This window comes from Sciurus carolinensis, chromosome 14 (genome assembly GCF_902686445.1).
Source record: "Sciurus carolinensis chromosome 14, mSciCar1.2, whole genome shotgun sequence".
Taxonomy (NCBI): domain Eukaryota; kingdom Metazoa; phylum Chordata; class Mammalia; order Rodentia; family Sciuridae; genus Sciurus; species Sciurus carolinensis.
The window spans coordinates 33,365,068-33,390,697 of NC_062226.1; the positions used below are offsets into that span (position 1 = coordinate 33,365,068).

At 51.1% G+C, this 25,630-nt stretch overlaps 1 protein-coding gene across 1 annotated transcript in view; it reads left to right on the forward strand.

Annotated features, from left to right (window-relative positions):
• Positions 1-352: 352 nt before the first annotated feature.
• The window catches only part of Gabbr2 (gamma-aminobutyric acid type B receptor subunit 2), a 345,550-nt gene continuing 320,272 nt past the window's right edge, over positions 353-25,630 (forward strand). Inside the window, exon 1 of the mRNA XM_047525637.1 lies at positions 353-1,468. Within this exon, the coding sequence (XP_047381593.1) occupies positions 1,142-1,468 (327 nt within the window). The 5' untranslated portion in view covers positions 353-1,141. The remainder of the gene's footprint in view (positions 1,469-25,630) is intronic.

A 25,630-nucleotide genomic window follows, 5' to 3' on the forward strand; every position in this document is an offset into this window, starting at 1 on the left:
GCCAGTGCAGCCATGCGACCCGGCGGAGAGGGAGACTAGTCCAGGGACGCGCGGTCGGCTCTGGCCTCCGGACAGAGCTCCTACTCAGGGAGGAATTCTAGGGCGGGGCCCTTCTGGAGTGGGGACGCGCCGAGGTCAAATGCCTGGAGGGGGCGGTAGCGCACGCAAGGTTCGGATCTCAACCCTCGCCTGGGGTCTGCAAAGGGCGGCTACTGCGTCCGGTGGGGAGAAGGGTGTCCTCAGTCAAGGCCCTAAGAATAGGAGAGCCTAGCACCAAGAGGCTTTCTCGAGCACTGGCGAGCATCATCGGTGATCCTCCAGGCTCGGTCAGGGCCTTGGGCGCCAGAGCAGAACAGGAAAGAGCAGGTTTCAGGTGCCTCTAGGACGTCTTCGCGGAACCTTTGCCTGCCCAGACCTGCTTGCCCAGACCTCCGAGAAGCAGTCACCGGGCAGGTGATACAGGAAGCGCTCGGCAAAGCGGCAGCGGCCCCCGCATTTGACAGCGCACGGTCCGGGTCCCGCGATCTCTGTCCCTGGGCGCTAAGGGCCCGGCGGCCGGCGGGCAGCGGCAGCCGGTGAGGCGGAGGGCCGGGGGCGCGTGTGTGCGTGTGCTGGGAAGACGGCCCTCCCCGCGGCCGCCGCAGCGCCTCCCCCTCCCCCGGCGCGCACGGCCGGTCCCCGTCCCTGGAGGCGGCCCGAGCTGCCGCTGTGCAGCCTCGCCTTCGCCTCCCGCGTTTCCTGCCGCCCGCCCTCCCCCGGCCGAGCTCCAGGGGCTGCCGCCTAGCCGCTCAAGGCGGGAGAGCGGTTCAGAGCGCGCACGGGGGCGGGCGGAGGCGGCCCGGTGCGGGGCGGCCGCGCTGGAGAGAGGCGCGCGCCGAGACGCCGGCCCCCTCTCGGCGTTTGCTCGCTCGATCCCCGCCTCCTGCACTCCGCTCGCTCCCACCCCTTCTCGGCGTGATTGATCCGTCACGGGAGCCGCCGCCGCGGCCGTTCTGAGCGAAAAGGAACCGGAGTCGAAGCCGGAGCCGGGGCCGGGCCGGCGCCATTGCGCGGGCGCCGCGGGGAGAGCTTGGCGCCGGGCGGCGGGCCGGGCCAGGCCATGCGGGCCGAGTGAGCCGGCGCCCGCAGCCCGCGGCGCGGCATGGCTTCCCCGCGGAGCTCCGGGCAGCCCGGGCCGCCGCCGCCGCCGCCGCCGCCGCCGCCGCCCGCGCGCCCGCTACTGCTCCTGCTACTGCCGCTGCTGCTACTGCTGGCGCCCGGGGCCTGGGGCTGGGCTCGGGGCGCCCCCCGGCCGCCGCCCAGCAGCCCGCCGCTCTCCATCATGGGCCTCATGCCGCTCACCAAGGAGGTGGCCAAGGGCAGCATCGGGCGCGGCGTGCTCCCCGCGGTGGAACTGGCCATCGAGCAGATCCGCAACGAGTCACTCCTGCGCCCCTACTTCCTCGACCTGCGGCTCTACGACACCGAGGTGAGTGTCCGGCAGCCAGTGCTGTCGGGGCTCCAGAGACGGCAGGGAGGGGGAGTGTTGGACAGAGGCAAGCTCCAGCCCTCGGCCAGAGCCCGGACTCACCCGCCCGCGCCTGCTGAGGGCACAGCGGGCTGGTGCCCAGTGCTCACCCCAGGGTCCCACTGGGTTTGGCTAGCACAACTGGCATCCAAATTTGCCAAGCATCCTCCAGCTCTGGGGATAGTGTGTTGGAGGAGGCAATAGAAGACTAGGGTCTCCTTTGAAGAGAAGGAGTGGAGAAGGTGGGGACTGGATCCCCAAAGGCCTGCAGTGGTTGCCCCTGTCCAGATGCCGCTCGTAGGGCTTTGGGGTACGGGTGAGGAACAGGCGCATTGACTGCAAACTGGGCCAGCTGGGGCTGGAGGGGCCGCGGGCCTGCTCACGGTCCCCCCCAGGAAAGCCAGGAGGCGCATTGAAGTCCATAGGGCTGCGGGATCTTGGGACCCGAGCGCACGGCAGAGCTGGGCGTGTGGCGCGCGCCAGCAGCACCCAACCGCACGGCGCCCGCAGGTGTGGGGTCTCGGCTCGGCAGCGCTATTGCCTGGCTGTGCCGGGCGCTGCCCGTGGTCAGGGCGGTTTAATGAGGAGAACCCCTTCGGGTTAGTTGCTCCGAGAGTGTTCTGGCAGGTCTCGCCCCGGAGGTGTAGTGGTGTGCGGCCACGCCGCTATGTAAACTAGGCGACTGTAAGCGCAGCTTCTCCAGGTGCAGACCTGAAGCGTCCTAGAAGCCCGAGCATGGTCCAAGAGTGTAGCAGCGGGCTTCGCATTCTGGCCTGTTCTAAGCGGAGCCAGAGAACTAAGAGCTTCCCATCCCAAGACCCCTCCCCACGCCCTCGACTTGGGTTCCGCCTGAAGCCCCAGCGCTGACCTTCACCACCCGTCCGGGGTTAGGGCGCGTGGTGGGGTTCTGGTGAGGCGGTTACCCGCAGCCCAAGGTCGGGTTTGCGAGTTTTTCCGGACTGAGGGAGCCCCTACGCTCCGGCAGCAGCGTCTGAGATACGGCCTGAAGGGGGCAGTGATTTCCTGTGCGGTGCTCTGGGTTGGTGCCTCTTTCATCGCGCCAAGCACCGCCGAGGCGCTGGTCTTGACCCTGCTTTCCAGAGCTCCCCTCGGGGCTTCTGCTGGAGCCCAGGTGCACACACTTTGGGAGGAGGATCGCGCTACCACGCTGGTGGTGCCACCTGGACTTCCCTTCTTTCTCTGGCTCGTTTTATGTCCCCAGGGAGGAAAGAGCAGAATCTAGACTGTGTCTTATTCCCCACCTTCCCCGCTTCACTGATGAACCAGTCTGCTCTGCGCGGTAAATAAAAGGTGAAGGAACGGTGGCAGTTGGCAGCGATGCGCTCAGGCTGCTGCAGGCGAAGCGTCCCCTGGCCCCGGAGGATGCAAGCTGGGTTGCTGTACAGGGCTAACCGGCTGTGAAATCATTTCTGAATGACATTGCTGTCATCCTCATCTTTGCTGGATGGAGCACTTCAAGTCTCTGGGGTACTTGTCCAGCACACACAAATGAAATCACACAGAGGCATGTCCTGGCACTGTTCGCTTGTTGCTTCCATACTTATTCTTCTGGAAGGGACACCGCTGGAGACCCGGTTCTGTGGAGACAAGAACATTTGTAGACAAGGCAGCCCTGTTTGCACGTCTCCAGTGATTGTCAGTGGTGCGATGTGTTCACCGTTAATTCCTTCCCTTTAGAAACTTCCATGGAGCTTTCCTGTTAGCTCATTTGTGGCAGCCAAGGTCTGGGTGCTTAGTTTCAGGTGTGGGTCGAGGCTTTCACATTTTATTCTTCAGGTGTGTTTTGATCACATTCAGAGGGAGAGGGCCCAAAGTCAAGAGGATGAGTCTGTCAGAGGCTCTTCTGTGCCTGCGACTATTTAGGAAACAGTAGGAGAGAGGACAAGATAATTTTCAGCTTCATGCAGACGCAGGAGGGTCTCTAGTCATTTGAAAGGACCAGACCGAGGGCTTTGGAGTAGATTGGACGAGGATTGGGCCCTGAGAAACTGGTTACTACCCCCACAACCGCCCCCCACTTCTGCCAACCTTGAATGAGGTACCTAATTGTCTTTGCCTGGATGTCCTCATCTTAAAGAGTGGGGATATTATATACACTTGCAGGTCAGTGATGTGAGGCTCACAGGAAGATGCTTGAGCTGCCAGGCTCAGCTCTCCGTGCTCTGCTGGCACACTCTAAGCAGTGGTAAATGGTTCTGCCTCCTTTCCTTCATTTCCATTTAGTGTGTGTTCACAAGTGAGATGTGTGGCTTTAGCTGTGATAACATGGTCACAACCGAACTCTTAAGAGTGCTTGTTTCTTTTGCTTGCTTTTGAAATGTGGTAGAGAGTCCATGAAGTTATCGCCAGAAAAAACAAATTCTGGATGACAATCAAATATATTATCTTTAGCCACAAGGCATCACATTTTGGGAGAGTGCCCACATGATATAATTACTTATTATTTTTTTCAAGTGACCTCGTCTTTAAAGTAGAGGTATTTTTTGTTTTTCCTTCTGAGCCAGAGTGAAGGAAGGATTAGTCTGGGTAATATGCAGCAAATCCAGGGCCATCTGAAGGGTCTTGGGGCCTGTTGGAGAGTGTGTGGGGCTTGTGTGTGTGGATTGTGAGTGCCACCTAATTGCTTGCTGGCCGTATCACTTAGTGTCTGAAGACTCAAGCATGCGATGAATATATTTTGATTGACTTTGCTGACATTTGCTGTCATTCACTGACCAGTGACTATGGACAGCCAGGATGGACCTTGGTCTACATGGCCTGTAAGAGGGAGATTTAGAGGGAATGGGTTAATCTGGTCACTGGGGAGAGATTGTCTCAATACAGGAGCCTCCCACATGTATTTATCCAGGGTGACCCTCTACTGTAATTAGAAAAATGATAGAACTTTCAAGGTCCCACTCAATGCCCCGTGCTTGTCAGATGAAACATCGCAACAGATCACCTGTCAGAACCTCTGCTTCTCTGGTGTAACATCAGATCCTTTCAGCAAATGCTTGTTTATGTATTCCAAGGAGGATTTGCATATATAAAAAACAAGCAAGACACTGAAAATGTAGATGAAAGGAAGCTTCAGAAATTAAATAGTAGCATGGAAGTCACCAAACCAATACTAAAATGGTTATTGCATTTTGATTATTAAATTTTTACTCTGAGTTTCCTACCAGTCCAGGTAAAAAGGTAAATTTGGTAGATTATGTTACTAACGTGTGATTGAAAGAATCTCAGGGATGCTATCTTTTTAAAAATCTTTGTCAAAAATATTACTTGAATTTGGTTAAAAGAATCTGAGGGACAATATTTTAGGAGATTCAAAGACGTTCTCCATAAGGTTGTTTTTCTTTCTTTAGTAGTCACATTAACAAAACAAGCTGATGACCAAGGAATGAATTTAAAAAATAGTGTTGGTTGTTCCGATTGAATTGATGTTCATTTTTAAAAAGTTTAAATTGTAGAAAAGCATAAAAAATTTTACCATGATTCACTTACATAAAAAATTGTGCCTAATAACTAACATTATTTCCTTCCAGTTGCCCAAATTTATTACATTATGTAGTGGTGATATTATACCGTGTGCATTTTAAGATCTTGTTTCATTCAGCTAGCAACATTTAATAGGTATTTGCTCTTGTCCTTACATTCTTCTGGTCAAGAGAATTCTTAGTGGCTGTATACTATTCTATCCTGTGGGTACATAAGTACTTAATCATTCCCCTGTTGTTGAATTTATATGTTTTCCCACTTGTTGCTGTTTTAAAACATTCTGTAATAAACTAAAGGAAAGTTCAGTGGACCAAAGGAACCCAGCCCAGATGTGCGGACCTCAGGAGGAGCACCCTGACACAGGATCCAGGTTAGAAAATCCAGAGAAAACCCAGTGATGGATGAGCAGGGTATTTTCCATGAGTGGCTTTGCCAGATATCTAGTCTCTTACTGTGCTTTGGAAAGGATCCAAGCGACTGTTGGGTCGAGGCTAAGCCTCCTCAGGAGGCTGAGTACAGCTCTGCAGGCATTCACCGAGCACCTGTGAAGTTACCGGTACTGCAGGACGGTACTAGACGGGGCAAGAATGTAGTCTTCATTTTCCATGCTGGATAGAAAATGATGGCAGAACTGTTGCATAATTCTGTGAATATATGAAAGACCATGGAATCGCATACTCTGAAAGATAGAATATTATAGTATACTCTGATAGATACTATGTTATAGTATAGAAGCTATATCTCAATACAATGTTTATTAAAAGCATAAAGACAGAGCAGGAACTCTTTTAGGATCAGGCTCACATCTCTGGCTGTAACATTACTGCCCAGCATGGTACCTGGGCCTGGGGCCTGGTAAGTGGAATGCTTAGGACTCTTGTTGCAGGAACCCAAATTTTACTTGTTCATAAAAAATTTTGCACACCTGCAGTGTGCTGTGTTCAGGCATGGCTGAATCCAGAGGCTCTAATGAGATCTTTAAAAATATCCCCCCCTCTGCATCTTGGCTCTGATTTCCTGTCAGCTTCACTCTGGGGCAGGCTGTCCCCATGTGGTGGCACAGATGGCCTCTCACAGCTGCAGGTCTGCACACTCCCAGTTTAGATACTCCAGTAAGAAAGAAGAGTTGTTTCTTTCCCAACGATTTCAGCAGAAGTCCAGGCTCACATCCTGTTGGCTTGCACCGGGTCACGTGCTCACCCCCAAGTCAGTCACATAGAACCTGTGGGTCAGGCCTGGGGTATCTGCCAACCTATCATGAAGGCCCAGGAGGTGAGGTCAGCTCCATCCACTCACAGGATTACAGAGTGGAGAAGAGGTGATTTCTGGAAGGAAAGGGGTGTGGCGCCAGGTGGGTCTGACCACAGATACCCACAGGCAGGCCCTTGGGAAAGGCTACAGTGAACAAGGAGAGGACAGATGCCAGGGTCCTTTAGATAGAGGACCATATCTGGGTCAAGAGGGGCTCCTGGGGGAGGGGAAGTCATGATGGGCCTGGAAGGGTAAATATAAAGATGCAGAGAGGCCCAGGTCCCGGGGAGGGGAGGCTGGATCTCAGGAAGAGTCCCCACACCCCAAGGATGCAGGCAACAGTGTGTGAGGTGTGTTTGGGGTGCAAGGAGCTGAGTGCAGGGCCTGCAGCGGGAGGGTGGGCTGGTGCTGGGTATGGACAGCTTCGAAGGCTGCTTCAGGAAGATGGGGCTGGAGGAGCCGGGGGAGGGTTTCCAACGAGAGCGTGCTGGGTGGAGGCTGGCGGGAACGTAGAGGGGGACTGAGACAGAATGAGTCTGTCGCCCAAGAAGGCAGAAAGCTACTGAGTGACTCGCTGAAGGGAGTCGATGGGCCTGGATGGAGATGGAGAGGTGGAGCTAGGTACTCTGGAGAACTGGCAATGCTCACACCTGACAGGGAAGAGGGGCAACAGGGGACGTGGGCTGAGAGTGGTCCATCACTGAATGGTGACGGCTGCACTAAAAGGAGCCACGAGAGCGTCCCTAGAGGAAGAGGCTGGAGAACTCCCTCCCGCCGCAGCTCCCCTGGGTCATGTGCTCACCTAGCACCTAGACGTCTTGGTCTCAGGGTCAGGAGCCCTGGGTTTGTATCCCACGTGGGTGCTCCTCACTGCTTGGTGACCCTGGGCAAGTCTCATTTCTCCAGCTATGAAATTGAGCCGCTATGCTCATGGCCTTCTCAGGTGTGAGAGGAACACAAGAGAAGTCCCAGTCCAGTCAGTGCTTGGCACATCAGGAGTGTTCGTAGCTATTTGCTGCTCTTTGTTCGCGGAGTTAAGATTCTTGTACATAATTATGCCCACCCCTCAGGGCCATTCCAGAGTGACTGGAATGGTGTGGAAGCTCAAACCCAGTGAGGCAGAAAGCAGCGTCATCCGCCCTCTTGCTGTCCCATGCTGCTTGCCCAGTCGGGGTATTGGACATGGGATGCGAACCCAAGGTCTTCATTGCTGGGCGCTCCCAGCCTGGCTCTCGCTCTGCCTCTCGGCAGCCATGCTGGCCTGTGGCCCCCACTGGGCTGAACTCCGTGAGGGCAGGGCCAGGCTGACCCCCAGGCCTGACGGGGCCGGAATGCGGGTGGGCGCGAGGACTGTGTTGCTGAACTGAACTGTGAAGGAGTAACCAGGGCCTGCTTTCTGGGTCGGCATCTCAGAGGATGTCTGACCTGGCCCACAGCCCCAGGATCTCCATCTTCCCTCATAACAGGGTGCCAGTGACTCCAGGTATCAGGAGGCGGCTGCCTGCCAACCTGTGGCTGCCGCCTGTGTGTTCCCACTGGCCACCACCCCTCAGCATCCCAAAGGGAGGTTCATGCCTTGGGCATGCCAGTCCCCAATAATTCCTCCCACCTAGACAGGCACCCACGACACACCCACTGTCTCCAGATGTCCCCTAAGAGTCCTTCGAGAGGAGGTTGTGGGTGGAATTAAGAGACTAAGGGCCCGTTTAGTCCTTGGCATTGCGCCAGAGTTTTAGCTGTCTAACTTCTTCTTTAAAGGGGCCTTCTCTGTGTGTCTGAACTTCCTGTGATGAGCACAGAGAAATATGAACTTCTGCATACAGAGACATAAGAAATTAGCAGCTGGAAGTATAAGAGGGTGATATAAATAGATTATAAATAGATTTGCTGAACAGATAGGTACACAGGATCTACGTCATCTGTGAGGATGGGCTAGGCTATGCTGCGTTAACAAATGAGTACTGAAATCTCTGCTGCTTAACACCATAAAATATATATTCTGCTTTGACAAAGTCCTGTATGTGTCAGAGGCCCTCCTGGGTGGTTCTCCTTCAAACATTAGCATAGGGATTCAGGCTGTTTTTGTGTCGTGATTCTTCCACCTTTGGGCTTCAAGGAGGTGTGGGTAGAGAGAAATCTGTGGGGAAGGCACACGAGATTTATGACCTTTTACTTAGAAGTCGCACATTTTTTTTCTGCCCATATTTCATTGACTGGAAATAGTGACTGGTTAAAAGAGTTTCAAAGGAGCCTGGGAAATACAGAGGAACACGGGGACGTCATGGACATTTGTCACTTGGGGCCCTTCAGGAAGAAGATATCAAGATAGATTTACGAGTGTCAGAGGTCTTGGGATCATACCCGTGAGAGATGAAGGAACAGGTGGGAAAACACCCAGCCCATGATACTGTTCTGATACCCAAGAGAGGAGAGGGGGCCGGAAGGAGAACTGGCTAGGAGGCCTCTCTCCCTGAAGGGCAGCTCTCAAGAAGTCTTGGCCAGCCAGTGAGGAGGAATCCTGTGTTGGACCCACGGAGCTGGCCTCTAGATCTGCACTGGGAGACTTTGGCCCGAGCCGCTTGCCGTAGTGGCCTGCTGTGCCTCTCCCTGGGGTCTCTCTTCCAAGGAGAAGGAGTGGCCGACCTAGTTGGCTGCCACAGACACAGCCTGCTTCTGCCGCGGCGACCTGGTAGCCCACACACTGACCAAGAGGACCTTTCGCCAGACCCTGTGCAAGGCGCTGGGGTTCAGACCTGGATGAGATGCAGACCCTGCCCTGAAGAGCTCACCGTCCAACAGGTGGTCAAGACAGACAGACAGACAGACATAGCTGCAGGTGGTGTGACCCAGCTCTGCTAGGCGTTCACAGAGGGTGCCAGCGAAGCACCCCTGCCCAGGTGCCTGCTTGGTCATTCCCCAGGTCGCTTGGAAGTGAAGCATTACTGACTCCTTATCTCTTACTTTTTGGTTATTTATTTTGGTTTTAGGGAGGTGAGAAAATTAAATGGCACAGTTGGCCCAGGGAGCAGCTGCATGGCATCTGCTACTTTATTTTCTTCTTCTCCTTCTCCACGGTTATGTAACAATGCCCCGCGAGGCTGGTGGAATGCCTTCCCCTCTGTACCTGGCTGTCTCAAGAACAGCAGGTGCGCTGGCTGGAAATGTAGCAGCGGGAGCCCCAGAGAGGGTCGGCGTCTGCGATCTGGAGGTCCGGGGGTCTGCTCGTCACTGAGACGGGGTGGGGGACCTTGCTGCCCTCTCAACCGCAGCTCAGGAAGACCTCTGCTCTGCTGTCAGCTCAGAGAGGGCAGGTGGGAACAGTGTCTGGCTCCCTGCTGCTCCCAGGCTCCATCCCAGGGCCAGGCACAGAGCAGGAGCTTGATAAATATTTACTGAACAAACAAATAGATCTAAAAGCCTGGATCCCAGCTTTCCAGTTCCAGTGGGTTCGCAGATGAAGGAAGGGCTTGATCTTTATTCATTCTTTAGGACTGATCTTTAGCATTTTGTCACTTGATACTTTCAGGGGCATGAAAAGAGGAAAGGGCCTTGTTGACTGTTCCGTAGAAGAGGATGTGCTAAGCGGATGCCATCCTCCTCTTCTTTGACCTGCATGTAGCATCCTTCAAGGGTTCAGGTTAGCAAAACCTCGGAAAGGGATGCTTCCATGGCTGAGGAGGGTCTTGGCCTCAGGAGGACAGTTTATTGGAGCGATGCTCTAATTAGTGGAAGACTTAGGAACAGGTTTTTTAAATTTTTTGATTTCTTTTTAGTTATACATGAGAGTAGAATGTATGTTGACATATGGTACGTACATGGAGGATAACTTCCCATTCCTGTGGTTGTACGTGATGTGGAGTTACACTGGTGGTCTATTCATATACGAGCACAGGAAAGTGATGTCCAGCTCATTCTACTGTTTTCCATTCCCATTCTCCCTCCATTCCCTCCACTCACCCTTGTCCAATCCGGCGAACCTCCTCTCCTCCCTCCCCCACCCCCACCTATTGTGAGTCAGCCTCCTCATATTAGAGAGAACATTCAATCTTTAGTTTTTTTGAGACTGGCTTATTTCACTTAACGTGAGAGTCTTCAGTTCCATCCATTTACCAACAAATGTCATCATTTCATTCTTCGTAAAGGCTGAGTAATATTCCATTGTGTATATATACCACATTTCCTTTATCCATTCTTCTGGTGAAGCATACCTTGGTTGGTTCCATAGCTTAGCTATTGTGAATTGAGCTGCTATAAACATAGATGTGGCTGCATCACTGTAGTATGCTGATTTTAAGTCCTTTGGGTATAAAACGAGGAGTGGGATAACTGGGTCATATGGTGGTTCCATTCCATGTTTTCTGAGGAATCTTCATACTGCTTTCCAAAGTGGTGGCACCAATCTGCTGTCCCACCAACGATGTCTGAGTGTCCCTTTTCCTCACATCCTTGCCAACATTAATTGTTACTTGCATTCTTGATAGTTACCATTCTGACTGGAGTGAGATAGAATCTCGGTGTAGTTTTAATTTGCATTTCTCTAATTGTTAGAGATGGTGAACTTTTTTTTCCATATATTTGTTGACGGATCCTATTTCTTCTTCTGTGAGGTGTCTGAGGAACCAGGTTTTGATATTCGACTTCTACCTCCAGAGAACATGAGTGCCAGCTGTGCAGACAGGGCTCTGGTCCTAGTAGACGTTGAGTGAGGTAAGACATCAGCCTTGGTGAGCCAGGGGGTCTAGTGGTGGCTGTGGGCACGGCAGGTAAAGAGGTGCCCTGGAATCCCCCAGAGAGCAGGACTTCTTCCTGGCTCCTTGTTCCCTTGACTGGAGGCTTCTGCTTTTCCCCTCTGCATGGTCAGTCCTGACTCAAGAACTGGGGAAGTTCATCCCAAAGGTGACCCCAAATCAGACAACCCTGTGCGTCAGAAGCATGCGTAAAGTAAGCACAAATGAGCTGGAGTTTGAATATGAAAATTCTTCCCTGAGTAAAAGGCACGAACATCATGATACCTTTTTGGACGGGTTGAGGAAACTTTTTGCCAATTTTCTACACTTCTGGCCTTTTTGAATAGTCCATGTTGCTAGAAGGAGGAAGTGTCATTGTCATCTAGAAAATTAGTGGTAGATCCAAAGTATTGAGTACATGGACTCATCTGTCTTCATCAGTGCCTGCGTTCCACGGCGCTGGCGGCAGCGGTCCCTTCTCCTGCCATCTGGCAAGGACACCATCAGTCACAGTTCTGATAAAATCCAGCCAAAGAAGGACTTTGTGGAGTGATACATTACTGCTGCTCTCATGGCGCGGGGTCAGGCGGTGGCACCGAGAAAATGATATTTTCACACTCTGCTCATGATCCACTTGACTTTGTTCGGAGGGAACTGATTTTGAAAGCAACAGTCATACTTATAATAATCATCACTGTATTATCCAAATCGCTTTGTTTCTAGAACTACCCATTCATCGAATCTTCTCTGAAAATGCCCAGAATTGTTTCAGGAATTTAACTGGCAGACGGGGACCTGGCCACTCACTCTGGGGCATAGGACCAGAGCCCATGGTAATGCCCCCACTCAGTCCAGCTCAAAGACAGCCTTGACTTTGATGGAAGGGAGATCGTTCAGCTGTCAGCCCAGCGTCCACTGGGGCCCAGTGCTTCCTGGGGTATCTAGAAACACTGGGAAGCCTTAGGAGAGATTTTAACCTCATTGTCACGAACAAAGGAGGAGAAAAGGGGAACATTGAGTTGCAAGTGAACAGATGAAAGGAAGAGAGATCAGGACGGGAGGATTTGCCTTTCTCAGTGCTTACCGTCTGCAGTCCCCAGGTGCTTTGCATCCTTCATTCATTCGATCGTCACTGCGATCTGATGAGTGCACGATTATCGTCCACATTTTACAAGTGAGGCTGAGAAAGTGTAAGTGACTTTGCTGGACCCCGTGGTGTACGCCTGTAAACCCAGCAGCTTGGGAAGCCAAGACAGGAGGATCCCAAGTTCGAGGCCAGCCTCAGCCTCTGTCTCAAATTAAAAAATAAAAATGGCCGGGATGTAGCTCAGTGGTAGAGCACCTCTGGATTCAACCCCCTGGATAAAGAAAAAGGGGGGGAAAAAAGGAAGATTAAGTGACGTATTCAATCTTACAACCGACCAGGGGGCCAGCTGGGATTTGAGTGTGGGAGGGTTTGACTTTGATGTCCGAGGCTTTAGCGAGATGCTTCTTTTTCCATCTGAATTTCTCCCATGTGCTCACCCCTCCCTCAGCTGCCCTGCCCTCTCCTCTCTCCCGGCTCTGCTCACCCTGAGAGTGTCTGTGCACACGCTAGCTCACACAAACCCTCCCTCTGCCCCGTGCACCTGGCAGCACTCGTCGCCTCCTGCCCTGTTTACTCGGCAGTGGGTTTGTGTCTGCGCGTCTCCCGGCAGATCCTCTCCAGGGCAGGGTGGCGCCTCCTTCGTACATTTGGGTCATGCTTGCTAAGCACCAGGCCAGGCCCCCGGCGTGTTCTGGGGCATGTAGGGACAGCCTGAAATAGCTGTGTCCTCAAAGGCACGTGGGGAGGTCACCCAGGGATCATTACCATGCAGTGGTGCAGGTGGACTCAGAGACTGTCCCTGTCCCTAACTGTCCTCTGCACCTCCCGCTATAGCACCACTGACCCAGAACTACTCAGGTGTCCTTCCTGTTGGTACCCTTCAGGGATGCACCTTTGTTCTGGAAATGGGGACAAAACTTCTCCCATGGCCTTGGAGCCCTCTGGGGTCTGCTTTGTCCACTACCATGGTCACTGCCAGGCACGCTACCCCACCTCTTCTGGACCCAGCAATGTGGTCCTTTCTGCCTCTTGGGTGTGCAGGGCCTTTGCACAAGATGCTTCTGCTGCCTGGAATGTTTTTGCCCCCTCTCTTCTTCCTTTGGCTACTAGCCCAGTCATGCTATCTATGTCCTCCCTGGCTGAGAAAAATCTCATGTCATTTTCTCTAAGAACTCTGAACTTACCCTTTGTAGTGCTTATTCCAGTTGCAGCTTGACATCTACTGGATTGTTTGACCAACGTTGGTCTTACCTTGCTTGGCCAGGGGACTCAGAACTCCACATGTACAAGAACTGGTCCATTTTGTTGCCCCACAGTGTCCAGCACAGTTTCTAGCACACAGTAGGTGCTCAGTAAACATCTGTAGACTGAATGAAGGAAGGCTGAAGGGCCCCTGAGGCTGGCGCCAATGCTGGCAACGACTTGCTAGTGTGAGGGTGCCGGTGAGACAGCCGGGCAATGTGGAAAGGCATTCGGAGCCAGGCAGTCAGTGTATGGGTGTTCTGCTCCCCCGGAGCCACAGCGTCCCTGTGAGGATTGACATGCAACAATTCATGTGAAGCATTGACCACAGGGACCCACGTCAAGTAAGCACCCACTCCTTTTTCCTGACATCATCGTGTTATAATGCGTAGGAAAATGTAAAACGTCGTGTGGCCGCAGAGAAGTTGGTCCTCCCTTCAGTGGGAGCTCTGTGTTTGAGGCCAGTGAGGTTGCGATCTGCGTCAGAGCTTTGTTGAGGGTTGTCTAAGATAGGGCTGCTTTTGAGCCCAGTGCCTTCTGGAAGGACTGGGGTGCTCTGAGATCTTGGTGAACCCCTGGCCCTTGGGAATGGGAGGTCTTCCCTAGTGAAGTCAATTTAGCTTTGTTTTGGCACTGCTGGTCTTTGTCCACTGCCTCTGATGGGAGTTGGACTGGCCACGAGGACAGATGTCACCTGTCTTGCATCTACTGGGTCCTGATACCCAGGACCGAGGCTGGGGGTGCTCAGGGACATTTGTGTGTGAACACAGGCCTCTGCGACCAGGTAGCTTGCAAGGTACCTGGCCCGTTGTAAGTGCTCAGGACATGCATTTTGCCTGCGTGGCACTAAACACAATGTAAAATATCACACTTCTGGATAAAATCGCACGTGAGCCTCCAGATGGAGCAGAGGGAGAGGATGTTACGAGGCATCTGTGAAGAACAGATTGCTGTGACCGAGTCCTGGATTTGAAGGTCAGAGATGTTCTGGTGTCCCTTGTGGGGAAAAAACACTTCCTCTTAGGACCCAGAGACGTAGGTCAGAGGCCAGACGGTTCAGTGGGCAGAGCTCTAGATCTACCGTGGTGAACCTCATTGTTGTGCTCTCCTTGAACGAGTCATTGAGCTCTGTACCTTAGTTTCATCATCTGTAAAATGGGAATAATAATGCCCTCCCCGCTTCTTCATAGAAGTATTGTAGAGATGAGAGAAGTATTAATGATCAACATGAAAGGGCTTTAAAAAGCTGTAAAAAGGTACAGATAGAAGATGTGCCTGAAATTGCACATGCAGAGTAATTAATTCTGGGTCGTTCTCTCAGGACCACTGCCTGTTTCCAATAACATCTTTATAAAAGGCAGAGATGGTGTCCACACAAGTGAGCCATTTGACCTCCTAATAAAGGAGGACACAGTATTAGATTTTTAATCCTCTGGAAATGGTTCTGCAGGGGTGGAGGTTTGGTGACCCCAGCAGGCTGTCTTACCAAAGCATCTGGAAGAAGCGGCAGTTAACGTGTCGTCCGCTCAGCTGTCAGATGTCTTCGGAAGTCAGCCGTCATCGCTGGCAGGTGTCAGGCCCAAGAACACATCCAGACTATCACACGAGGGTCCCGGGGCAGAAGCCTGGGGCCTGGGAGTGAGTGAGGGCTGTACACAGCTCTCGGCAGTGATCTGGGATCCAGGCTGGCAGTGGGGGCCCAGCCCTTGCCCAGCAAGCCAGCTGAAGATGCGACATGCCCTGACCAGGCCAGTCCCAGCACCTGGGAAGTGGACGGCAGGCATGGTTATGGGCTGATCTGATGGTTTCTGTTTTCTCCAGAAGGAGCTTTGACTCTCTTTGATGGAGACTTCCGAGTTCTGGGCCAGGGAGTGTGGCCCAGCAAGCCTGGCTGGATAGGGCTGGGGCCACCAGTTGCCAGCTGACCACACTCCTGTGGACCCTAAGTTTCTAGGCCATGAGCGAGCTCCGTGCTGGCAGCTCCTATTCTCTGTGAGCTGTGCCTGGCAGGCCCTGATGAGTGGCCCTGGGCTTGTTCTGACCTGCCCCGGTGTGGAAAGGGCCGAGAGCTGGCAAGCCGAGTCGTTCAGAGACTGAGGGGAGAAAGCACCGCCGTCGGGCAGGTGCTGGGTGAGCGTGGACGTGCTTCTGTTCTGGGCGAACCACTGCAGAATGGGCCTGAGAATGGCAGGTGGGCTCAGTGTTCCATGTCTGAGAGAATCACCAGTGGCTCTTTGGTGGCATGGGTACAAAGCCAGGCCTGGTCCTGGGAGGAAGGTGTAATTGGAACAAGACTCCGGGCTCTGGTCTGGTTCTGCAGTCCCACAACTTTCTAGAAGCCCCTCTCCTTACTGCTAGGAAGCTTTGAGGTTGCCGGGAAACAGGCCACAGTTGTCTCAAGAACACCAGGCCTCGGGGAGGGAAGCGGGGAGATGCGACTCCCTCCCTCTGGGATCTGAAATTGTTGGGGCGCGTCTGTGGGGTGGCATAGCCCTGAGTGGGGCTGCTGGCAGGAAAGGGTAAAAGGAACTGAGGGGCATCCTGCTTGCGGTGTGGCCAGGGTGTGGGGCAAGATGGGGTAGGGGTGGGGCCTGACGCGGGGCCTCTGCCTGGCACCGCGGGGCCCTCAGGGACCCTGGCTGTGTGCATCAGTGTAAACTGAAAGTGCTCAGTGTTGGGAACCGCAGCTCCCTGTTTCTGTCCATGCCCAGCCCTGCCCTGAGTCCGCGGCCCTGGGGATGGAGGCCTGTGTCCCAGGGCTGGCCTATTCAGGGCTGGGTCTTGCCTTGGTTTCAGGGGACCCCACTCCCCTGTTGCTACTGAGGAGCAGAGGGGAACCATGGCCTGTCACGGGGCCTGGCTTGGAGGACTCACCAACCCATCAGCGAGGGCCACCCTGGGGGTCCCCAGGCATGGGGCCAAGGGTTGCTGAGGAAGCCTGGACTGCTTTGGGTATTCAAAGGAACGTGGCCCAGCCTGCTGAAGTGTGAGGTCCCCTTGGCCTCTCATGCAGCTCTTATGAACGGTTCTTTTCTTCCCGGGTTGTTGTGAATGATGCATTTTGAAGCAATAGCAAGTTCAAGCACGGCCACAATTTCTTTGATTATTGCTGAATGACGAGCCCAGGGTGAGTAGCTGGTGTCAATCTACCTGAATCAGCCCCGTGTTCCTTGCGCTACCCATAGCTGCTGGTCATGGGGTGCCCTAGCCAGATGGGTCTGAGCTCCTGCTTGCTCATGGGTCTTGAGGGATCCAGCCAGGCCTAGGAAATCACCCGTCGTGGCTGCTCCTGAAGGCCTGGTGGCCCAGCCTTGGAGACAAAGGAGGAATGGTCATAGGTCCTGAGGTGGGTATGCTCAGTCAAACTCGTGGATGAGAAAGTGCTTCCTGTTTGATTTGCCCAAGCACCTCAGGAAAGACCGAGGTGAAATGAAAGACGGCGGAGGCACATGCTCAGTTCAGAGTACCTGGAAGTTTGGTGGGCCAGTGCCCTCTAGGCCACCTTCAGCTGTCCACACAGAGGCCGAGACTTTGTGCTGGATATTGAGCTCCATTCAGGAAAATGCATGGAAAACCTGCCTCATGCCAGCCTCTGGGCATCTGAATGTGACGTGGATGTGACCTCTGACCTTAGAGAGTTCCCAGGACAATGTGGGCAACCCACATACCACCAAGTGACCCTTGTAAGATCACTTACTAGCTGTGATCGTCCCGCATGAGCCTCTGCTTCTCCCTGTGCCCAGGGTTCTTGTCTGTACACTGGGGCGGTGACAATAGTACCTCCCTCCGGGATAGGTCTAAACATTGAATCTGAGAGTGTTTGCTGGGGACTCCAGCACTGCCTGATGCCTCCTAAGTGCCAAAGGAGTGTTTGTCAAAGGAAACCAAGGAGACTCAGCGGATGGGAATAACCTCCAGGTATGCGTAAGTGCCATAGGAGAGGATACGGTTCCCACTGGAAGGAACCTGGGAGGTGACTTGTAGCAGGTGACCTCTGAGCAGGCTGTGAAGGACAGCAGGAAGATGTGGGAAGAGCCCTTAAGAGCAGGGCCTGGCTAGCGAAGATGGGGGCCCGGGGGAGACTTTGAGGGGATAAAGCGGTGTCATTCAGATATGGCTGGCACCTGGTGACTGAGCTCTGGAGCCACCTTGGAGGGGGCACCCAAGACCTGGAATAATATCCCCGTTGGTCCTTCAGGTTCTGAAAGCATATTTTAAATCAATCAGCGTGCACCAAGGGCCTCCTCAAGGTCCTGGCTTCCAGACTTGCTGTCAGCAAAGAGGCTTCCTGCTGGCTAAGCTGGAAGACACACCCTCAAGTCACCTGGGAGCCAGCAAGGTCACCTCCTGGGACATTGCAAAGCCTAGAGCACAGGAAAGAAGGTGGATTAGGCAGACTTGGAGTTCAGCCCTGGCTTTGTCGCTTCCTAGGGGTGTAACCTGGGATAAGGCTGTAATTTCCCAGCCCTGGAACTTACAAGCCTGTTCACTCAGCCAGCCTGTTTTTCCATCTGCACAGTAGTGCGCTGGCCTCGCAGGGTGTCCAAGAAGCTAGGAGGAGAGTTGTATCTCCAGAGCCCCAGCTGGAGCTAAGCACAGCACGGAAGCCTGGGGACATTGACCGGGAATAGGACCTCGCCTCGTTTGACATGGCTTAGATTTGGGAGTGAGTCTGCCAGGAGACCATTCTAATTTTAACAATCGAAAAATGACTCAGGGTCTGGAGAGGGCCTGGAGTGATTCTGAAGCTTACTCTATGCGTGGTCTGTTGGTGTACGTAGGGAGGCAATCAGCGTTAACATCTCTCTTGCTGGTTTTCGTGATGCAGGGAAGCAGAGAGCCGCAGTGGACTGGGCTGGGCTACCTGTGGGGCCTCAGCAGCCAGGAGTCAGGTGGGCAGGCCCAGTTGTGCAATCTGGGGACAGGGGGCTGGTGCTCATGTCCCCAGGCCTACCTGCCCCTGTCCTGCAGGCTGATGGGTGGTCAGGCTGGCTCCAGAGAAGGCTTCCCTTTTTGACATTGGGGGCACCACACACTGTCCCCAGTACCTGTCTGTATTTGTGTGTGGCAGGATATTGGAACAGAATAGGGCCCCTCCCTTATCCCAGTGGGGGCAAATTCTGGGCTTGGAGACAGCAGAGCTGCCGGGCACCGCTGTCATTTTGAATTCTAGTGATTAATCAGCCCGTCTGGAGAGGACAGAGCTCTTGCTTCCCAGCTGGGACGACGAATGGCTTTCCTTTTGAGACCTGCCAGGTTCCAGCCCTTTTACAGCCTGCCACAGATTACTTCTGCTCTGGGCAGAGTGATGGGCGGTTCCTAAAATGCACTTGGATGGAAGAGATTCCGAGCAGAGCAATACAGAGGCTTTCTCACAAGCGCTGATAAAGAAGTTGATGTATAAAGACTAAATTGGATTTTTACCAAAAAAGACTCAGTTCTGGGTGTTTAGTGAAAAAGAGTTATAATGGCTTTGGGGGAGCTGCAGGGTAAGAGGGATGTGTCCAGAATACAGGCCTGGGCCTTGGAGGGATGGGTCCTGCTCTTGCTGTGGGAATCTGGGCTCTCAGTGTCTTGGCCTCTTTACCTGTGAAACGGGAAAGGCCCACCCACCCTCTCAGGGTGATCTGGGGCTTCTTTGGATGATGGCATTGGGAGCTCTGGACCAAAGCCGAGGTGGGCCTCTGTGGGGTCAAGCACTTGGACGAGGACCCCTTGAGGCCATTGTCTGATGTAGGAGGAAGGGGTCACACTAGCCTCAGAAGACCTAGGGCTGTGAAGACGGTTTGGGGACCAAGGAGGTCTCGTTTCTGTTTGGGGAAGAAATAGGGATGAAATGTCAAGACTGAGCCATCTGTTCTTGTTTACAAGCCAGAATTTATTTTTTTAGGGGAGAAAATGAGCAGTTGTCGGCTTTCATCCTGCAAAAGTTACAAGTCAGGACCTCAGGAGAGATTTGAGGTCCACCAGGGCAAACAGACGCATGCTGGAGAGGGTCCTGATGTGTTTGGCTGTGTCTGAGAAGCCAGTTTAAAGTTTTCAGGGCTTCCTTTGGTGTCTGTGAGCGGAACTGCATAACAGTGTTAGGAAGAGTGTCCCGCTCCACAGACACACCATTTCAACTCTTTGGGAGACAGTGGATCCAGCAGAGCCTGGGATGACCATGGTTAGGGGCAGTCCTGCCCCACTGCTGGCTGCCGCTTTGCTTTCTCCAGTGTAGCTCTTCTTGTTTGGAGTTGAACTAGATCTCCAGAAACCTGGGAAGCGGGGATTCTGGCTGACTAGCACCAGGCACTAGGAGCAGGCGGGAGTTTGCCTGAGCGAAAGGACAGCACATCTGACCACCGGCACTACAGCATTGTCAGGCCAACGTCCCACAGTCTTCACCTCTGCCCCAAGTTCAAGTAAACCCTCTTTTTCTCACCAAAGCCTTATGGAGAAGGCCTTCCTGTTGTTCCCATTTTTTCATATGAGAAAATTGAGGCACATGGGGGGTTTAATGACCTGCCTACGGATATGTAGCTAATAACAAAGCTGGGATTCCAGCCCAGGCTGTCCAGTGTCAGACCCCGCCCCCTCCCTGACTATCATACACCGTTGTCTTTGTGTCTGGCTCTCAAAGGGACCTCAAGAGATCAGAGGCCCAGTCAGCTGCCTTCCACAGATAATCTGATCATTATCCCCATTTTTTCTGATGTGAAAATTAAGGCCCATCAAAGGACAGAGACTTGCTCAGTGCAGCCTCCAGTGGCATGCAGAACTGGGACCAGAACCCGTCTTCACGACAAGGTATACTCGCTCTAGAAATTTTGCCCTTGCCTTTTGTTGGTCTCAAACCCACGCTCTCTTTCTCAAAGAACGAGGGCAACTTTGACATCTGGCCTCAGTAGGCCTCTCCTTTCTCATCTCCACCTTGCTTTGTGCTCAGCCTTCTGGAGGCAACAGGTGCTCCTCTGGTTGCCTGCTCACCCTGGCTGCCAGGACCCCCTTTGGTGTGTCCCTTCTCGCCATCCCCAGAGGTCTGAAAGCATTCCAGGTAGGTTGGTAGGAACCTCACAGAGCTGTGGTTCCGGTGGGGGTACTCAGTTGGATCAATCGAGAAAGAAAGTGATGTTTGCTGGGGACACCCAAACTTCACCAAGAACAAGACCTGCAAGGATTCCCTCACTTAGCTTGTTGAGAAGGTGACCAGACTGGGAGCTGAACCTAGCAAATGTGAATTCCAGGAAGCTATTTGACGAAATCTCCTAACTTTTCAACCAGTAGGGAAGATATCTCAGGTGAAGATGTGCATTCTTTCTTAAAGTGGGACACGCTGCCAGGGATTAAAGTTGGGTTTTGATTAGGTGGAAGATGGATGATCCAAAGGGGCTGGACTCCTCAGGATTGGGAAGTATTGAGCAAGATGCTGGTTCCCATCAGGGGTCTGGTCTGGTGAGTAGGCTTCCGCTCACATCCACCCTCTGGTGGTGGGAGATCAGTGGGTGGTCATTGGGCGGTTAGGACAGAGTGGCACGGTCCAACCTAACACGGGTCCCTAGCTTCACAAGGTTAGTAATCTTTTTCGAGTGAGGTCTTGTTCTTGCTTTGCTACAATTCTGAAAATTTATAGAGAATTGGAAAGTTCCAAAGCAATTTATGGGTTCTTGAGTGCGCTCATATATTTTGATCTTTTCTGTCCCTCAGGCTCCATTGTCTGGCTCACAAGTTGTTCACAAGCTACCCATTCCACCTCCCAATGGGAACGTTTCTCTTTTAGAGACTCAGCTAAAAGACCTGGGCCCACAGCAGGCCACTGGAGTCCATTCTGTCTCCACTGTGGGAGTTCTCCCAGCTGAGGAGGGAAACACACACTTCTAAGATCATTTGCATCTTTTGAAAAACATCCTAATGGTAAACTTGTATTTCCATATTTGGAGATTTTGCATTAAAAAATAACTTGTGTTTTTATCTTATTATAGATGTAGTTTATGTTCATTAGAGAAAATTTGGGGCATGCAAATAAAAAGAAAATTAAAATTACTCATAACCCCTCTATCTAACATAATCACTGTTGATATGCTGTTATTATCACACCGTTAGAAAAATAAAATTCAGATCATCTGCTGCTTGTTACCTGCAGCCACCACCCCCTGCCTTTTTAAAATTTTTTTTCATACTGAGGATTGAACCAGGGTCGCTTAACCACTGAGCCACATCCCCAGCCCTTTTTTATTTTGTTGTTTTGAAACAGGGTCTCAGAAAATTGCTTAGGACCTTGCTAAGTTGCTGAGGTTGGCCTTGAACTAGCAATCCTCCTGCCTCAGCCTCCCAGATTGCTGGGATTACAGGTGTGTGCCACCGTGCCTGGCTCTGCCTGCCTGCTACCCCTCCCCCCATTAAAAAAAATGTAGTAGAATGGTTTGAGTTTTCCCCTTTAACACTGTATTATGAAGAGATTTCAAGGCCTTTCCGTCTCTACTCCATATGTTTAACTGACTTCCCAACCTTCCGCTAGACTCTAGATTATCTGTTGTTGAGTATGTGAGTTGTTTCTAGTGGTGGTGGTGGTGGGATGTGTGTGTGTTGGCGATTCTAAACAATGCTGCAGTACACAGCCTTGAAACAAAATAGATTCGCTTCTCTTTGTTTCTTAGAGTATTGCATTTGTTGGGCCAAAGGGGACATGAAATTTAAATATTTTAATGGGTAGTTATCTCTGCCATTTATGGAGAACTCACTATGGGCTTTATATGTACCATCTTTAACTTTCATAACATAGGTAGGGGCTATTATTATTCCTCTTCCAGATAAAACATTAAGGCTCAGATATAGTAGTAAACTTGCCCAAGACCTCCAACCGGGGAGGTGGTACAGAGGGGAGGAAGCCCTGGAGTCCACCTGCAGGAACATGCTAGAATCCTGTCCTAGGCTGCCTGCAGAGCTGCGGGGTCAGCAATGGGTGGGTGGGAGGCTTTATCTGGAGTACCTCCTAACTGGAAACCACTACTAGATAAAAAACAAAATCAAACCAGGTATGTTGGTGCAAGCATGTAATCCCAACAGCTCAGAAAGCTGAGGCAGGAGGATGGTGAATTCAAAGCCGTCAGCAATTTGTGGATGCCCTGAGCAACTCAGTGAGACCCTGTCTCTAAATTAAATATAAAAAAGGACTGGGCATGTGGCTCAGTGGTTAAGTGCCCCTGAGTTCAATCCCTGGTACCAAAAAAAAAAAAAAAAAAAAAAAAAAAAAAAAAAAATCAAAAGCTCTGCCAACTGGGTATACCAGGAACTTATTTGGCATTTTTTTTTTTTTTTTTAAATTTGAAAGGTCGGGGCTGGGGGTGTAGCTCAGTGGTAGAATACTGGCCCTAGCTTATGAGAGTCCCTGGGTTCCACCCCCAGCATTGCAAAAAAAGGAGAAAGTTTGAATGCATTTTAGGGATTCATTGAGCCCTCTCTTTTAGCCAGTCGACTTGGCATATCTCTTGCCTGTTTTTATTAATATGTGAAGTTCTTTCCTACTGGTTTGTGAAACTTCTTCAGAAAGGAACAATTGCTATATTCTGTCCCCATTCCATGTATATATGTTTTTTTCACGTCTTTTAATTTTATGTATTTTTCAACGTAGCTGGTTCTTAAAATTTTGCATAGCTAGATTTATTTCTTTATGGTTTCTGCTTCTGGCATCAGGCTTAGAAAGTCCTATAGATATATTGTGGCTTTATAAATAACCTACTTAGATTTTCATTTGGTTCTACTAATAGTTTCATTTTTAAATGTTTAACTCTTTATACATATAGAAATCTTTCAAATCAAGTGAATGTCTCATGATATCTATTTTTTCCAAGTAGTTAATCCTAAGTCCAAAGACCATTTGTTGAATAACTTTTTTTTCCCACTTTTTCCTAATATCAACCTGATGTGTAGTTGGTCTGTTTCTGAGACTTCTGCTGTGTTTTGTAGGAATGTCTGGTACTTGCTGGATGGATATACCCTCCTAATTCAGTCACTTTGTATCACACTCTAATATCTGATAAGAGAATCCCCTTCTTTGCAAGTATTTTCTTAACTGTCCTTAAGCTAGAACTTAAGAATCATTTTGTTGAGTTCTAAAAATAATAATGAAGTTTGAATTTTGGTTGGAACTTTGAACTTAGAGATTGATTTGGGCATAGTAAACTCTTTTACAGCATTGCATCTGCATATTCCAGAAATGTGTTTTGTTTGGGTACTGGGGACTGAACCCAGAGATGCTTAACCACTGAGCCACATCCCCAACCATTTTTGATTTTGAAAGAGTCTCACTAAGTTGCTTAGCACCTCACTAAGTTGTTGAGGCTGGCTGGCCTTGAACTTGTAATCCTCCTACCTCAGCCTCCCAAGCTGCTGGGTTTATAGGTGTGTACCACCATACCTGATGCAGGATATTTTTTAAAAATACCTCTTTTATAAGAGAAAAGTATACAAATTTATTTCATATAACTTTTAGATAACACAGGAGCCTGTGTTTCATAGGAATGTCTGGTACTTGCTGGATGGATATGCCCTCCTAATTCAGTCACTTGAGCTTTGTATCACAAAGAAAATGAAATGAATGTGTTACTTCTGTGTTTAGGTTTGATGAACAGTTGGATAGTTTTGAAGTTGATCTTCACAGAGGGTGTGGCTTAATGGTAATCAGCCTGGAGGAACTGTCTAAGGTCTGTTTGTTCAGATTCTGGTGTCCCTGTGTCTTCAGAGACAGGGATGTTCCTTTCTTCTGAATGTCCAGAGGGCCCCTTGGAAATTAGGGGATTAGGCCCCACTTCAGAGGAGAAGGTCAGGGAGTGACCTTCTTCATAAAGAAGGATAGGGGAGGGGAGAGGGGCCTTCCTGAACCTGCTGTTCTCTCAGGTGCCACAGTTCCATAGTTTGGGGCAGTGTTTCCTGAACCATCACATCCATTCAGCAAATATTTCCGGAGAAGCTGTAGCCAGGATAGCCCTCTTCATACACATCCCACTTAGGGTGATTTCACTAAGCAAGCTACTCAGTGTTTTCATCTTTGTTGAATTGCAAATGATATTATTTTACTATTATGGTGGCTCCTTTTCTCCAGAGGTATCTTCTAATTATTGTTGGTACATAGAAAACTTCAATTTGTGAATACTTCTACCCTAACCAGACATCTATCTGAGCATTCTCATTGCTCCTTGGGTTCCTCAGGTAGTCAGAGTAGCAATGTTAGGGGACAGAGAGATGAGGATGATGGGAACATGGGGTTAAGAGAATAATTCTGTAAAGTGGGCCCACTGTGCTGACCCCCACCTGCTTTCTTTTCCAAGGAGCATCTTACCTGCGGCCCTGCGTGGCCTCAGTGAACAGGGTCACCTTCCTCAGCAAACTACCTGTTATCTGCCGGAGAAATTCAGGCCTCAAATAATGTCCATAGAAGGAACCCAAGTTACCCTGAAGGGGAAAACTTTTGTGATACTGTTCATAGACCAGATCCTGAAATTCTGGGAGATGAGGATTGTTCCTGCTAGCCATGAAATCTGTAAGAATGTATGGTTAAGAATCCAATTAGAACCAGTCAGTATGGGCCACAGTGACCTAGACTTGTCATGGCAGTGGGGACTTGAAAGTCTGATGTCAGACACCCTCCTGTCAGTCGAGACAGGAGGTGGAACTTTCTGGAAACTTCTCTAGGACCCCCAATAAAACTCGAGTGCAGGAGAGGCACATGGTCCCTCCCCTCTCTGAGAAGACCCATTCTCTCCCTTGAGAGTGTCCCCTTTCCCTTTTCCTATTCCTATAAATTCATTCCTGTTACTCTGAGCAACATGTCTGAAATCTTTGACTTGATTGCAAGAATCAGGGTTGGGGGGGGGTCTTCCTACTGCCTCAGTTTCCCAGAAGGTCCTAACTCCATGACAGCTGTACTTCTGCCTCTTCCATTCCAATATTTTATCTTGCCTCTTTGTTTATGGTTTCAGTTGTCTATCATCCACACTGGGGACAGAACTGAGCAGAAGTCCTGAGCATGAGCATTCTTGTCTGCATCCTAAATTTGACGGAGTGACACTGTTTTGGACCAGCATTCAGGATGCAGACTGTGGTCTGAGTCTTAGAGGTGTCCTCTGTCTCATTGGCTAAGAAGGTTTTGTTTTGTTTCATCTAACTTTGAAGGAAATACTGGATTTTTAAAAATGATTTCTCAGCCTTTCCCATGAATGTTTTGCATTTCAAAGAGTTGTCTCTATAGGCAGGTGAACTTCAAGTCACACCTTGTATGCATGGGAGTAAGGACCATCCTCAGAGCATGATCATTCATTACCAACTGTATGGAGGCCT